This window comes from Numida meleagris, chromosome 5 (genome assembly GCF_002078875.1).
Source record: "Numida meleagris isolate 19003 breed g44 Domestic line chromosome 5, NumMel1.0, whole genome shotgun sequence".
NCBI classification, from domain to species: Eukaryota; Metazoa; Chordata; class Aves; order Galliformes; family Numididae; genus Numida; species Numida meleagris.
This window is the reverse complement of record NC_034413.1, coordinates 62,577,764-62,593,097: the sequence shown is the minus strand read 5'-3', so window position 1 is coordinate 62,593,097 and position 15,334 is coordinate 62,577,764. Positions and strand designations below refer to the sequence as shown.

The 15,334-nt window shown below is 42.4% G+C and overlaps 1 protein-coding gene across 2 annotated transcripts; it reads left to right on the top strand.

Annotated features, from left to right (window-relative positions):
- Positions 333–15,304, top strand: LMLN (leishmanolysin like peptidase). Of its 2 annotated transcripts, none has more exons than XM_021397578.1 (17): positions 333–511; positions 637–734; positions 825–855; positions 1,818–1,900; positions 2,378–2,495; positions 2,951–3,120; positions 3,735–3,840; positions 4,088–4,182; positions 4,859–4,976; positions 5,621–5,728; positions 6,588–6,664; positions 6,779–6,889; positions 7,604–7,733; positions 8,329–8,488; positions 9,213–9,343; positions 10,068–10,278; positions 11,215–15,304. In XM_021397578.1, exons 1-17 carry the CDS (start codon positions 344–346, stop codon positions 11,307–11,309), a joined length of 2,010 nt encoding a protein of 669 aa, XP_021253253.1. In that variant the 5' UTR covers positions 333–343; the 3' UTR covers positions 11,310–15,304. The 2 variants fall into 2 exon arrangements, with proteins under 2 accessions (XP_021253253.1, XP_021253252.1); XM_021397577.1 differs by having other exon boundaries at positions 7,601–7,733.

Genomic DNA, 15,334 nt, shown 5'->3' with positions numbered 1-15,334 from the left:
GCAACGCTGCCCAGATATGCCCTGCTTTGCTCCACACTGCACCGCACTGCCCAGGGCGGCCTTCCTCTTACCACACTACCGTTCATTGCAGGGCAGCGCAGTGCATTGCATCGCACTGCATTGTGTTGCACTGCATTGCATTGTATTGCACTGCATTGCACTGCGTTGCGCTGCTCCCCACCGCCTTCCCTTTCACCTCCCTCAGCCCTTGGGCGAGCCTCACCCAATCAGGATCGCCTGCCGCCTCCGCCCCGCCCTCCCCCGCTCTCTCCGCTCGCTCATTGGCTGGCAGCGCCCGCGGTGGCGCTGCCTCCATGGCGACGCGGTGGAAGGGCAGCCCAAGATGGCCGCCGAGCCGGGCGGCGGGCGCCGCTGTGCTCCTCCTCGGCCGCTGCTCGCCGCGCTCACCGCCGCGCTGCTGCCGCTGCTGCTGGGCTGCGGCCGCGCCGCCGGCCTCTCCCCCTCTTTCTCCTCATCGTCCTGTCAGCACCGCGCGCCCGGCGGCGGGGAGGTGCGGCCGTGGGGCTCCTCGGGTGATGCGGGGCGGGGAGGTCGGTGCGACGGGTCGAGGCGGGAGGGCTCAGCCCAGAGGGGCTCTGGGGACGGGGCCGCAGCACTCTGCTCCTCTCCGGCCAGGTGGTTTACCGGGTTCCTCTGAGGGAAAGCCGCGTCCTGAAGAGAAGCGTGGATCAGCAGCTGAGGATTAAGATTATATACGACAGGAGCGTTGAGGGGTGAGCATAGTGTTGTGCTGCCGTTTGCCTGCGTATTTGTGAGTGGAAATCCTATTAGTAAACTCCCCCCCTTTTTTTTTTTTAATATAGTTTGCTACCGGAGAAAAGACACCTCATAAAGGTATGTGGTATTTCTTTTTTTCTTTTTTTTTTCTCCCCTATTTATTTATTTATTTATTTATTTTTAATTTTTTCCTCTTCTTTTTATAAACAGTACACACTGGGGCTTTTTGGTACCGCTGAGGGAACTTCAGATATCTCCTTGGCTTGTTGTGCAAGTCGGGAGGGTGGGAGCCAATGAAAAATTGTGGGAATGCTGGAACTGAGTATTTCCTGATATTTTGATAGCTGATCTTGGTGGGAGAGGGGATCCTGCCCCTCTGCTCTGTGCTGTGAGAGCTCACCTGGAGCACTGCGTCCAGAGGTGGAGTCCTCAGTGCAGGAAAAACGTGGACCTGTTGGAGCGTGTGCAGAGGAGGGATGCAAAAATGATCCCAGGGATGGAACAGCTCCCTGTGAGGACAGGCTGAGAGCTGGGGCTGTTCAGCCTGGGGAAGAGATGGCTCCAGGCAGACCTGAGAGCGGCCTGTCAGTATCTGAAAGGAGGGCTCCTTCTAAAAAGTCTGCCTCCTTCTTTTTTTAGTAGGGTCTGCTGTGATGGGATAAGGGGAAACAGTTTCAAACTAAAAGAGGGGAGGTTGAGATTGAATATAAGGAGAAAGTTTTTTGCAGTAAGGGTAGCGAAGCAGTGGCACAGGTTGCCCCAAGAAGTAGTGGATGCCCCGTCCCTGGAGACATTCATGTCAGGCTGAACCCCAGTTCTCTGCTCTGAGCATCTGATCAAGCTGTAGGTGTCCTTGTTCCTTGCAGGGCAGCTGGACTAGGTGACCTTTAAATGTCCCTTCCAACTTAAAATGATTCTATGATTTTATAGGCACTGAACTTTGTAGGAAGTCATTAGGAAGTCTACAACTCTGCTGTTGTAAACCACAGCACCTAGCATGTTTCATGTACCTTGGTTGTTAAAGCTTGCAAGTTCTGTCTGCACTGCTATTGGGTGACTTCTGGTTTTGTTCTGTTTAGAACAAACTTTTCCCACAAGCTATCTCTTACTTGGAGAAGACTTTCCAAGTGCGCAAATCCACAGGTACTATCTTGCTAAGCAGGTATGTGAACATTTGTTGAAAATCTATTATTGTATTTGGTATTTTAACATTACATACGGACTTTAAAATAAGAATATAGTAAGAGCACAAGAAATGCCTTGGCTCGGACCCGTGATCCTTCACTGTATCCTCAGTGGTGGTGGGTGATACTACCTGAGGAAAATGTACAAACCTTCTGTGATCAACACCTGTATTCAGAGATGATAAAGAGAATATATGCTGCTTGTGTCCTTTTTGGTGTACCCCATTTATGAACCTGTTCCTAGTCCTTCCTTGAACTTGTAGAATACTCCATTAACAACTGGAGGCGCTGTATCTTCCAGATAGCATAGCTAACATTATTCAGCTTGAAAATTACAATACTGCAATATCAATATTAAATATTTGTATTATAGTGTCACTGGATGCTGTAAGGCTATGCTACGTTTCCTTTTAAATTCTAAACTGATGCTGTCTGTCTTTGATGTTCGATTGAAGGCAGTGTGCAACGAACCAGTATTTGAGGAGGAAGGCTGACCCTCACAGGTACTGCCGAGGGGCCTGTGCCAACCACACGCGATGTGGGCCAGTTATTGTCCCGGAAAAACACCTCCAGGTACACTGAGCTACCTCGGTGCTTTTTAGCTTTTGAAGTACTGTGGGTTGTGGAAACTACTGAGAGCGTTAATGTTGCTCGCTGTATGTCGGTGACCATTCACAGGCAATGCTAAGTATGAGTGACAATACAACAATGGCTGCTTATGTATACTGTCTGTGAGCCAGAATTCTCTAATTGTTATGGGAAATGAAGGGTGCTAATTTTGGGACTTCTAGCTTGGCAAGCCCCTTTTCTTAACAGCTGTCACCTTCCTAGCTCTTAATCACAAGAGCTAGTCATTTGGAAGTCATTCCCTAGCTCTGGTTTTATTGAATGTTGTCGCAGGGAGTTTTCTCATCTTCAGCTGTCTTAGGATGGGGTTTGTTCTTGGCTTCAAGCTACCTGTAGTTTGTTAATACAAAATTTCTGTCATGGCTGATGTATTTTAATGGTTCCATCTGAACATTGCAAAGCAATGCAGGGTGTACAATCAGAACGAGCAGCTCTCCAACGTACCTGACCAGGAAGGGGTTCGAGATGCTGATTTTGTCCTTTACGTCAGCGCTCTCACCACTGAAAGGTGTGGCCATGAAAATATCATTGCGTATGCAGCCTACTGCCAACTGGAAGCTGAAATGGACAGGCAAGTCCAACCTCTCTGATACAAACTTTTTCAGAAATTAAACTTGGAGCTTATGTATGGAGTCCATCTGGGTTGTATATAGAATAACAAAGTAGAAGTCGTTGAAATAATGACAAATACTATATCCACGTAAAGCCAGCAACAATCAAATAAAGCTTAACTTGCAGAGCTGAGGCATTTAAATCAAAAGTAATCCTCCACTGTTACTGCCTGAACTTTGTCTTGTGTTTCTACTTCTGTTGAGGTAAATTATCATTCTTGCACAAATTTAAAGAGAAATGCTAATGGACCTGCTTTTCATTTCTAGTTTGGGTGTGGTCATTTTAACAGGCATTTTGTACGTCTATAATGACTGTACCTGAATTTCAGATCTCAGTAACCTCTGTGCAAAATATTGGATATTGAAGTTGATCCCATCCCATTTGCCTTATTGCAGTAGTAAACTGCTCGCAGAATTGTTCACAGACCAGTTATAACTGGTCAGGAGGAGTTGTGTAAAAGGATAAATTTTTACAGTGGTCTTCAGTTTCCAGTGCTGCTTTCTGCCTTTTCAAGTGAATATGATTTGAATTTGCTACTATTTTACCGAAAACAACTACTAAACTGTCTTGCAGGCCGATAGCAGGATATGCTAACTTGTGTCCAAACATGATCTCAACACAACCTCAGGAATTTGTTGGCATGTTGTCCACAGTGAAACACGAGATTATCCATGCACTGGTAAGGGTTGATGTTATAAAATGCATTTCCCTGAAACGTGTGCCTGCTTCCTCACATTCCTGCATCTCCTTGCAAGAGAAGGATGTCTGGTGAGGGTAAAGCTTTGCCTATTTCAACTCATGCATTAATTGCTTTGAGGTGCAGCACTTCAAGCGTGCCTGCTGCACGCATGAAAACTTCGTGGCATTGGACTTCGTGTGTGAATGTCTTACCAAAGGTTCCTACTTGCTTTGTTTTTAACTTGCAGGGTTTCTCTGCCGGACTGTTTGCATTTTACCGTGATGATGATGGAAAACCTTTGACAGCAAGATATGCAGATGGACTCCCTCCTTTTAATGAAAGGTATTTCTTGTTTTCGGACTTCTCAGTACGCTGAAGGATGTCTTCAGGTTGCCTGGTATTTCCTACTGTCAGCCTATTGTAAAGCAATCAGAATACCTTTGTGTTTATCATGTTCAAACTTTAAAAAACAAAATTATTTTAGTCTTCCTTTACGTTGTCATTAAACACCTTGTAATGGGTGGGGGTGATAACGAGGCAGGCCTTTATTTCTCAGAGGGCTTGAAGTTAAGCATTAGATCTACCCATGCTTTCTGCACATCTTTGCAGGTGGAGTCTTGCATTTTTTTGTAGTCTGTTCAATGTTGGTGCAGGTCACTCTTTCTTAAGGCACGTATCTTTCATGGTCTGTAGTTGACCAGAAATGACAATGCGTGTAGTCTAATATGTGATTTTGTTGTTGTTGTTAAATAAACAATTTGCAATATATTTTTGCTAACTGTAGAAAATATGTCTTGAGTCTAAAGACATAAGTAGTATTAGTAATCAGTACTCTTTCTTGGTAGGGCATGTAAGAAACATGTACCTTACAAAGGAGAAGAGTTGCAAAGTCAATGTAAACTTCACAAAGAACGAGAATTAGAGATTATTCTTAATTCCGTGTTTTAATGGAAATGAAACCTTGCACAGTTGCATGTATTTGTGGGAAAGATCTGTAACTAACAAACTCTTCTTACAGCCTAGGTTTATATCAGTGGAGTGATAAGGTTGTTCAGAAAGCAGTAAGGTTATGGGATGTACGTGGTGGCAAAATGCTTCGCCATGCTGTTTATCTTCTGACTACACCTCGTGTTGTTGTAAGTGTTAATAATCTTTGCATGCAAAGTCTAACTTATCACATTCTAGCATCATGAATACTTTGCAAGCATAAATAACCTAACATTAAATATTTTTTCCTGAATGTGTGGCCCAAAGACTGTGTAATTATGACAGTGTGGAACTTAAGTACCTGGTACTCGTGTTGCCTTAGCTGTCACTGCTTTACTAGTTCATAAGTTCACTCTATTATATACTTTTCTTTTTAAAAACTAGTTGACATACTCTGCTTCTTAATAGGAAACTTCATTTCCACCCTCTCCCCAAAGTGTTCCACAGAAGCAGGTTGTGGTGGTGGTGTTAAAAATGAAGTTATTTTTTTTTTTTAACATAGTCTTTAGCATTCATACAGTATTTTCACTTAATTCTGCTGCTGGTTTATTCTTCCAAGATTTGATGGCTTGTTGTTTCTGGAAGAAAAGAAGGCCGGTTGCTAGCCTTGGTGTTGGGGTGCCCATTGGCTTAGTCAGCATCTCAGTAAGAGAAATATTTTACATTTGAAGGAAAACAAGATAGTAGAAAGGGAAATGCTGAAATAGTTTTACAAGATAATTCCAGAGGACGAGGAGTGCATACAGAGAAACAGTTGTATTTTGAGAGTTGTGCTGAAATGTTTTCTTTCTAGGAAGAAGCTCGGAAACATTTTGATTGTCCAATCCTAGAGGGAATGGAGCTTGAAAATCAAGGTGGCATGGGCACTGAGCTCAATCACTGGGAAAAGAGGTTGTTGGAGGTTAGTGCTAATGTTAGGAATGGAAAAGTCTGCTCCCCCTTCTTTATTTTTAGATTTGTAGTGGTACTACTGGAGCCTCAGGAACATGAGTGTGTCAAACCTCACTGAAGTACAGCAAAAACAGTGCTTAACTAGAAACAAGCATCCAGTTTTTTTAGATAAATCTATTTTTATCTCATTACTAAATCTGAGAATATGAGTTTGAGATAACTACTGAAAAATGAAATGACTCTTACATTTATCTGCTGCTTGCCCTTTTGAGAAGGCCTGATTTTTGGGGAAGGGGGCTATTCCTTTGACTCAATTCAGTTTTGTCATCCTCTTTGATCCACTTTCTTTGATCATTTGGTCTATTCACTGTCTGGATTTCATCTTTATTCATGTGTCTCATTAGGGGAAGCTTTTACCATCTTTGCTCCAAGCCTCATCTGACCAAGGAAATGCTTCCCTCCTGACACTTAAGCTTGTTTTTATTTATAACACTGAGTTCTGTGATATTTAGGGCAGAGGTCTACCATCTAATTGTTGTTGTATGCAGTGAGGTAAACAATAATGTAAATGCTTTAGGACAGATATTTTCATGGAAATAAACTTGAAAAAATACGCATTTTTGAGACCAAAAGCAGTTGATGTTTCCTGCTTTTCAGTAACCTTATGTGTAGAGCAGTAGTTCAAAGTCAACTCAAAAGACTGCCATCAAAATAAGGTTGATCTAAAGAACTGGGTTGTCTGTAATAAGAAGGGACTGGAACTTCCAATGACTTTGAATGCGTGGCTCTAAAATAAAACGCTTTTTCATAGCAAGCCATTTTCTTAATGATTTTTCAAGAGCTTACTAATAGTAACTGGTAACTTTCAGAATGAAGCTATGACTGGATCCCATACGCAGAACCGAGTCTTCTCCAGGATCACCTTAGCATTAATGGAAGACACAGGGTAAGTGTTAATATGAATGATAACGGATATTTTTTCTTCAGGTGTGTTTGTTGTCTGTTCTGCTTGATGCTAGTTTTCAAGTAACTCTATTTTCGTGTCAAAATACCTTTGCAGCTGGTATAAAGCAAATTACAGCATGGCGGAGAAATTGGATTGGGGCCGTAATAAAGGCTGTGACTTTGTAATGAAGAGCTGCAAGTTCTGGATTGATCAAAAGAAACAGAAGTAAGTCTTGCTTTCAAAATAATAATAAAAAAGAGTAGCAAACAGATGCTTGTTTACATTTGTCCCTCTTCAAATGAAACTCAGTAAAAAGTAATACGCAAGGAATGTTCTTTGAAGTATCTTCAGAATGCACTCAAGAAAGAGCACGTGAAATACATTAAGACCAGTAGTACTTTACCCAATAAATACAGAGCCAAACATCTTAGAATGTGCAGTGCACTTACTCTGTAAGAGAACTGTGCTTTGGAGGGCAGGGGAGGGCCTTAAGCAACACTTGTAGCTTACTTTGTCATTTGAAATTGCAAATGCAGCCAGTAGTGACTTACATTGCTGGATTTTACTCAAAGCACCAAAAATGTACGATACCCATCTCAAAGCAAAGCCTTCTTTCTTTGTTTGCTATGGTACTCATAAATTTGCTCCCCAGTGGCCTTGTTTTGTTTGTAAACGTTTTACTTCAAAGTTTACAGAGCAATGTCATTGAATCTAAGTGCATTGTGACTTTGTCTGCAGACTCGATATTCTTTAAATTAGGAAGTTCGTAACCAGACAAATAGCATAACCAGTTCGTAACAGACAAGATATCACTGCTTCTTTGTGATTGAACAAATGTGAAGGAGAGCAGGAGCAGACAGCTGAGACAAACTGTGTAGTTATATTACAGAAAGCAGTTAATCTGATTGTTTTTTTTTTGGTTTTTTTTTTTTTGAGGAGGCAACTCATCAGTCCATACTGTGACACTTTGAGGAGCAATCCTTTGCACTTAACCTGCAGACAGGACCAAAGAGCAGTAGCAGTGTGCAACTTACAGAAGTTTCCAAAGCAGTTACCTCAGGAATATCAGGTATCATGGCTCTTACTTTATCAAATAACTAAACATTTGCATTACTGTGTTATGCAGTCAGGTGTGTGTTTTGTTTTTTTTTTTCTGAACTAGCAGATGAGAGTAGGTATTGTGAAAAATGTCTGCTTAGTTTATTATAAGTACGAAGGCCTAAAAAAAAAAGCCTTGTGGTCTGAAGAAAACACTAAGGATGTTGCTCATCTGTGTAAGCAAATTTCAGATGATAATGTTTCTGTGTAGCAGAAGTCTGCGGTGTTCTGTCTGAGGTATTTCTTCACCTCATCTGGTGCCTGATGTCACTGCACGCTAAGAAATTTATTGTTTCATCCAGCTATGATTGCAAGAGGAGATAGGGGGCAGTGTGGGGATGGGGAGTGATGCATGTACATGTGGATCCCGGTGCATTATTTATGTATTCTTAAGTACTTTGGGCTCATCTGGCTCAGGGGTATTATAAGTGTCTCTTAATAGCATTCCTGAGAAGTAATTGATGTTCTTACAGCTGTAGTGATTAGTTCTATTTAAAAACAAACAAACAACCCAGCTGTCTGCTTGTCTTTGCGCAAACTGCTTCACTACCTCTTTTGTTCTGCAGTATTTTGACAATCTGAGTGGAGTTCCAGCAGAAGACCTGCCTTACTATGGTGGCTCAGTAGAAATTGCTGACTATTGTCCCTTCAGTCAAGAATTCAGTTGGCATTTAAGTGGTGAATTTCAACGCAGCTCAGATTGCAGAATCATTGAAAACCAGCCGGGTTAGTTTTCAGGACTTTAATATGGTATTTAAGAGGCTATATTTATTTATCTGGAGTGGTCTTGCTGTAATCCAAACTCACTGGATGTGAAATTAATGTCACGCTGCCCTGTGTGCTGGGGTGAGAAGCACAGCACAGCTACCTGCTGTTTTCTTCCCTGGTGTACATAAAATACAGAAAGTGCATAAGGATTGAACAGAAATGATCCCCAGATGATCCAAATATAAGACTAAGGTTGTAGGTGGAGGGTTGCTTGCTTGCTTTTGATTCTCAGAAAAAAATTCTACTTTCTTGTAGTATTTTGTCAAAGCAAAAAATGGCAAACTACCAGAGCATAGGCCTATCTCCCAGAGTGGTCAGTGAACTCTGAATATTGCAGGGCTCCAGAATCCTGTAGATTTTTGTTACTTGTGTGTGCAGTTCTCTCAAAACAAAACGAACAAGCACCCGCTCTCCTCAAGCCAGCAGTTACAGCTGGCTCTCCCTGGGACAAACAAATTCATACGCTTCTACAGAAAGTGCCTTTTAAAAATTTTTGTTTGCTTCACACTGCATGTTCAAGACAATATAATTCCCAGACTGAGTAATGATTAATGGTCTGAAGCATCCTAGAAGGAAACTCGGAATCAACTGCGGTGACATTAACTAATTACGGCAGGCTTATTTAACGTGAATTGCCTTCTCACCTAGTAAATTGCAGTTCAGTATATTCTTTCCACCTCAGATCCCACCAAAAACTATGGTGCAGAAGAATACGGACCGAACTCTGTATGTCTGATTCAGAAATCAGCTTTTGTCATGGAACAATGCAGGAGGAAGCTCAGTTACCCTGACTGGGGTAGCGGATGTTACCAAGTAAGTGTGTATGTTGCACTTGTTTCTTGCTTTGTTTGTTAGCATCAAGGGGAAAAGTCTGACGTAAAACGTGAGCTGGGGCTCTTAGAACTCTGCACCTGGACGCTGTTTGTAATCATCTCTTCCTGTAAGTCACTAAATAGGACATGCTTTGAAAATAAGAATTTTCCATCCATAAGCCTGTAGTTTAGGTTGCGCATCTGGTCAAGCATGTGGCCACTGGGCAGGCTTGTGTGCTACTTCCAGTCTTGCTAAGGGCTTCACCTGTCTTATCGCTGTGACGCTTCTTCCTCAGCTAAGTGAGAATACTTATGCTGAAATCGTCTGTTGTCGAAGTTTTACACGGGTTAAATCACTCTGATTTGTCTGTGGTGGGAAGCACTGTGCGCGTGTCACTTCTCGTTATCCTCCTACCACTCAGGGACCGTCTCAACTAAAGATGTCTCTTTCAGTGACAGCACAACTCTAAAATGTCGTTTTTAGCAGAAACAGAATTTTATTCAATCTCAGTTGGTTATCTTTGTAATTGCATCAAAGAGTGCAGTCAGTGCTTTAAAGCATTTTTTAAATAATTGCTGCGAGTGCATTAAAATACTTGTAGTTAATCTGTGCTATATACAGAGAGTTTACTGAACATCTTTCCTTCTTGAAAGAGCTCCCAAACCCCAAAACGTATTTCCAATAAATCATAATACGGACTTCACTTTTATTCCTTTATTTTTAGGTTTCTTGTTCTCCACAAGGGCTGCACGTTTGGGTCAAGGACAGTGCGTACTTGTGCAGCCGCTCAGGTCAGGTGTTAACCGTGAGCATTCAGATGAATGGCTGGGTACACGTTGGGAACCTGATCTGCCCAGCCTGCTGGGACTTCTGTGACTCCTGTCCCCCAGAACGGGATCCTCCAGCTTTGAACTTATCGAGAGCTGCAGCAATTGGTAGGTTGCCTACTGGAGTGCTGAAGTGAAGCTTGATCTAAAGCAGCTGCTCTGTCCCTGGAGGTGTTCAAGGCCAGGTTGGATGGGGCCCTGGGCAACCTGGTCTAGTACCAGAGCTCAGGTTGGTGGCTCTGTCTCTGGCAGAGGGGTTGGAACTTGGTGATCCTTGGGGTCCCTTCTAGCCCAAGGCATTCTATGATTCTGTGATCTGAAAGCATTAAAGGTTCACACTGGGAGTGGGAAAGGAGAGCCATGCCTTGCTATTCCAGGATCTAAGATGTTAAAGGAAGGTGGCAAGGTGCTGGGCACTCATACTTTTGTTTCTGGGATGGGGGTAGTGGCTAATACAGGAGAAATATGTCTAAAACATAAATACTTGATCACATCTCCTCCTGGTAATCATCCCCGAAGCCTAGCTGTAGAAAATCAGATCTCTGTTCTGGAGAACAACAATTTTCATGACCTTCAAAATCATCACCCCAGTGCAAAATGAGTACTCGTTTATTTTCCTGTTGACAGTACTAACACAGTCCAGAACACAAATGACGGGTGTTACTTTGCTTTCTGAGGGAAGAAGAAAGCTTAATTTGCTGACTACCAGTTAATATTTTGTCAAGAGTAGATTCTCTCAAGTGCCAACCACTGAAGGAGAACAGTCTTTACAGTTTTTCTCATTTGTGGCTTATTTTTAAGCCTTTAATCAATTCTTGAATTGTTGGATGTGTTGTTTCTATTGCAGTATTTAAGGAAAAAACAAACTTATTTGGGTCGCCTATGCAGAGATAGTCATGTTAGTTGGTTGTTTCGAAGTGCTAGCCTTGAAAGCTAAAAATAAATCAGTGCAAAGACTGCAGATACTTTTTTTGCTCTCTGGTTATTTTATCCTCTCTTTCAATACAAAATAGAAAAGTTATGCTGTTTTGTTTTTTGTTTCAGACTTGTGCTCCTGCTCATCTAGCCTAGTCGTAACCTTTTGGCTGTTGATGGCTAACTTAATTCCCCTGGTGACAGGATTCTTCCTCTGCGCGTAGCTCAAGCAGGGAGCAAGAAGACGTTCCAAGATGATGCACCACGGTGTTGCACCTCTTACTGTGGAGCCCTGAGTTGTTTTGTCTCTGCAGGCAGCTGCCTTCTCCTGAGCCTCATCTCTCCTGGCGAGTAGTGGTGCAGGCAGTGGGAGGAGTGCAGGGAGGTGCTGACTACAGCAGCCAGAGCCTGAGAGGTGGAAAATTTACCTTGTCATCTCAATAAGTGCCAGTATTTTCCTGAATTGCAACCCTTGGTTTTGACACGGTAACGAGATCGCTGTGCCAGCCTTCCTGGAGGCTTGGTCAAGATTTGAAACGAGAACTCTGCTGTGGTAGAATTTGGGATTGTGCTGGGTTTTTTTGTTAGTTTGTTTTTGTCTTCAGTGTGACTGGTAGCAAAGCATCCTCAAACTGGAAATATACCTCAGTGGTTTAGCTGAAAGCCATGTGAAAATCAGTTATCATCACTGCTAATAACTCAGACCTAAGCAGGTAGGGGAGGTTTCTGTCAGTTCTTACATTTTACAGGGAAAAAATAATGGAATGGAATTCCCAGGTGTTGGGAATTGGTTCTGAATTCCTCAGCTTTGAGGCTTCTCAGAATTCATGTTGTCTTACGGTAAAGCATCTACCTGGGGTTCACTTAAACCTTCATATGTGCACTGAGTGGAATTTCAGAGTGACAACCATGACAACTGTCCAGAAATCACATCCTCGTTCAGCATGTGAAATGGAAGGTGTGAAAGATTTGGATGTTTTTAAAGTAGTTTGCTAGACAAACGCATTTCAGTACTGGTTCTAGTCTGTAAAATTGGGCTAGGTTTTCTGATTATTTTTATTTTTTTTCTTAAATAATGGCATTATTTTTTATTAGCATGAGCATTAATACGGTTGTTCTCACTTTTTGTTGAAGGGTAAGCCAGTCGCTATGGCAGCTATCGTTTTACAGAACCATGTTGACTTCTCTAAGCCAAAAACCGTGTTGAGTATGTAAAGAAAAGTCTGCAGTCTGTCTTCTTCCACCCTTCTTTCTTGGACCTGTAGTTGATAGTTTAATTACTCAAATAATTGGCATTTGGATTATGTTAGAGAATCGGACACTTTGAAATACACAAGGGCATACCTTGGTACAAAATTCATCTCTTGGGGGACAAAATCTGCTTGAGGATGGAAATGAGCAAAGCCTGTCTCACTGAGGACAGCTGCTCTACGTGACACTTGTGAAGATGTTTTTCTTCGTTCCTGACCCTACATAATGTGTTACTAATAACACCTCTTAGAGCAAAGGAAACTCCTTGTGGTCCAACCCCGTTATCAGTCCTGCTGCATAGCTCTCATCTTTGGAAGGTACTAAACGAGGGAGCGGATGTGCCAAGTGCACTAAAAATACAAAGATGGGGAGAAAGATGTTACACCACTTCTTTAAGGCTTGATTCCTTTCTAAAATGAAAGGTAGGGGGATGGAAGCTACGATTCACGTTTAATAATAGGACTTCCATTGTACTTGTAAGGACACTAAAGATTATCTTTGTGCCTAACATGTATTTTTGAGACACTTTATGACACTGGTGAGGTGAGTAAGCTGCAACCTCAAGCTGTCTGAGGGTGCGTGGCTGAGAGAGTACCTTGCACTGGGCTAGTTCCCCTTCTGAACTGCAGGTTGTGCACGGTTTGCTTTGAGGTAGACAAGGCCTGGTTAGCCTTAATGGGTGTTTCTGAGAAGCAATACAAATTAGGGATCAAATGCTTTAAGCGTGCGCAAGTTTGAATCAAGAAACACTCAGATTAACGAGCAAACACTGGTAACTTTAAGATATGCACAATCAACAGCTGGTATAAGTGGATTCCTTGAAAACATAAAGGTTTGAGAATATATCTTTGGCCCCAGAGGTTGGTGTCGTGTCTTTTGTCTGTTGTGCAATAATACAGTTGAAATGGTATCACTCAACAGCAACGCTTTTTTATACTTGAAAAGAGATTATTGGTTATTTTTTCTTACTGTGAAATATTTGCACTGTTGGAACTTTCTGGTTAACTTTATAACTGTAAAACATTTCTAATGGTGTTAATTTATTGCACTTGGTATTTGATATGCTGGTCTGTCCGTGTAAGTGGAATTTGTTATATTTAAGTGAATATTTTTTTATCTTCTACCCAGTTGTTTATCTCGAGGGCTTTTTCTTCTCTCCTCCTGAGCACTAACTGAAAACTGAAAGATGGCTTAAAATGTTGATGCTTCCCTACTTCTGGATCATCGGGTACGTTTGGGTAGAGAAAGGCTGCAGTGCGTTGTACCTACAGGGCGCAGCTGTCGGTGTGCTTGTAGTCAGGTTCAGCCCTACCTGCTGAGTAGCTGCATCAGTGCATCCAGTGAAGTAAAAACTATTAACGCCTTAATAATCTGAGATTTCAGTTGTAATTTCTTTGACGTGCAGCCCTTAAAGTGGCCGTGAACTGCGGAATTGGAAGCGACTTCATGGAGTCGGGCGGGCAGGTTGAAGCGGGAGGAATCCAACCTGTTCTGTGGGTGAGCTGGCAGCAGAGCCCGTGTTGGAGCTGCCAGGGGACATGTCAGGTTCACTTTAAAGTGGCAGTGAGTTGGTGGCTGTCAAAGGGAATATCTGAGTAAAACTGCCTACCTCAGTTCTGTTTGGCGTTGAGTGCAGCTTTTAGCCTGCTGTTAACTTGAGTGGCTTAAGATAAGTAAAAACACGTCTCAGGTTTTGAAGAGCAAAATACACGTAGTAGGAAGCATAAGCCATTTTTTTGGTGTAGAACACAGCTAAAACTGTAGCTTAAAACAATCATCTACATAGCCTTAAGTATGGTTTCCCCAGTAAGAGTCTGTATTGGCTTGAAATAAATCCCATGTTTGCAGGCGGCTGCTTTGGGTTTCCTGAATGTGTCGTGGCCAGTCCATAACACAGCAGCTCCTACATATGAGACCTTTGAGATACGGCCCAAACAAGCTTTGCTTTCACCAGGGTAGTTAGTGTTATTCCCTGGGCTTTTGCTGCCCTAGGAAATAACTGGATTGGCTTCTCTGCAGCCAAAACGTTTCCAGTGTGCAATGTCCACAGTTCTAATGTTATAAAAGCATGTTCTGTGTTTCCTTATGGAAGTAAATCAGACATCTTTTGTTGTCCCAGTAGCTCATATTTATATACATATATATAATATATTTCATTTAGAGGTCGAGTCAAGTCATGCTGTAGGAACTGATTTTTCTCATGTTTCAGTTATGAGGAGGGAGGAGAACTTTTGGCTGGAGTACATGCTGAGTAAATGACATAGAGAAGCAGGCTGCTCCTGTCCCTTGAAATGTCTTGGAGTTTTGGGAGACTGCTATGTGTATAGGTTAATGACTGGAACAGAACTTTGATGCTCATCAGTTGGCTGTTGGTGCAACTTAGCTCATTCTTTTTGTTATGCACTACTCAACTAGGAAGACCGGTGTCATTTAAGAGCAATCCGTTGCTTATAAGGGACTGTTGTTTTAAACCTTCTTCCTGCTCAAATACGTTTCAGTAGAGAGGGATGCACAGGTCCTCCCTTCCCCACGCTTCCCATGAAGGGCTGTGAGCTGAGCAGGCCCTGCAGGAGCCTGCAGCCAGGTTTGGCTCAGCCCAGGGCTTGGCTGGACGCCTGCCTGTGTCGCTCTTTGGGGCCAGGGTCTGTGCTGTTACATTCAGTGACGCCGTCTTACACCATCAGGCCTCCAGAGTGTAAGTGTTGCCTTCAGAATGTGAAGCTTCCCTTGGAGATAAAAAAAACAACTGTCTTGGGAGAACTGGCTGACCTTGAATATGTGTTTCCTATTTTGGTACAGAATGTAAATACAGAACAAACTATTTTACATAGATTTTGACTGGGTTGAGATATAAGGGCTAATTTTTGTTATTTATGAAGTGGAAGTCTCCTAATTTTACTGTGTAAAAGTGTCATACAAAAGAAGGAAAAGATTATGTTCATCAATAAAAATGTCTGTAGAAAACGAACTCTTCTTGGCCTTTTCTTTGAGAGCTGTA

Bases quoted from the DNA above. Each gene is read 5' to 3' on its own strand.
- LMLN (XM_021397577.1), top strand. From the start codon at position 344: ATGGCCGCCGAGCCGGGCGGCGGGCGCCGCTGTGCTCCTCCTCGGCCG. The intron at 3,121-3,734 runs GCAAGTCCAACC...ACTGTCTTGCAG, and splicing joins CTGGAAGCTGAAATGGACAG to GCCGATAGCAGGATATGCTA. The intron at 5,729-6,587 runs GTTAGTGCTAAT...GGTAACTTTCAG, and splicing joins GGGAAAAGAGGTTGTTGGAG to AATGAAGCTATGACTGGATC.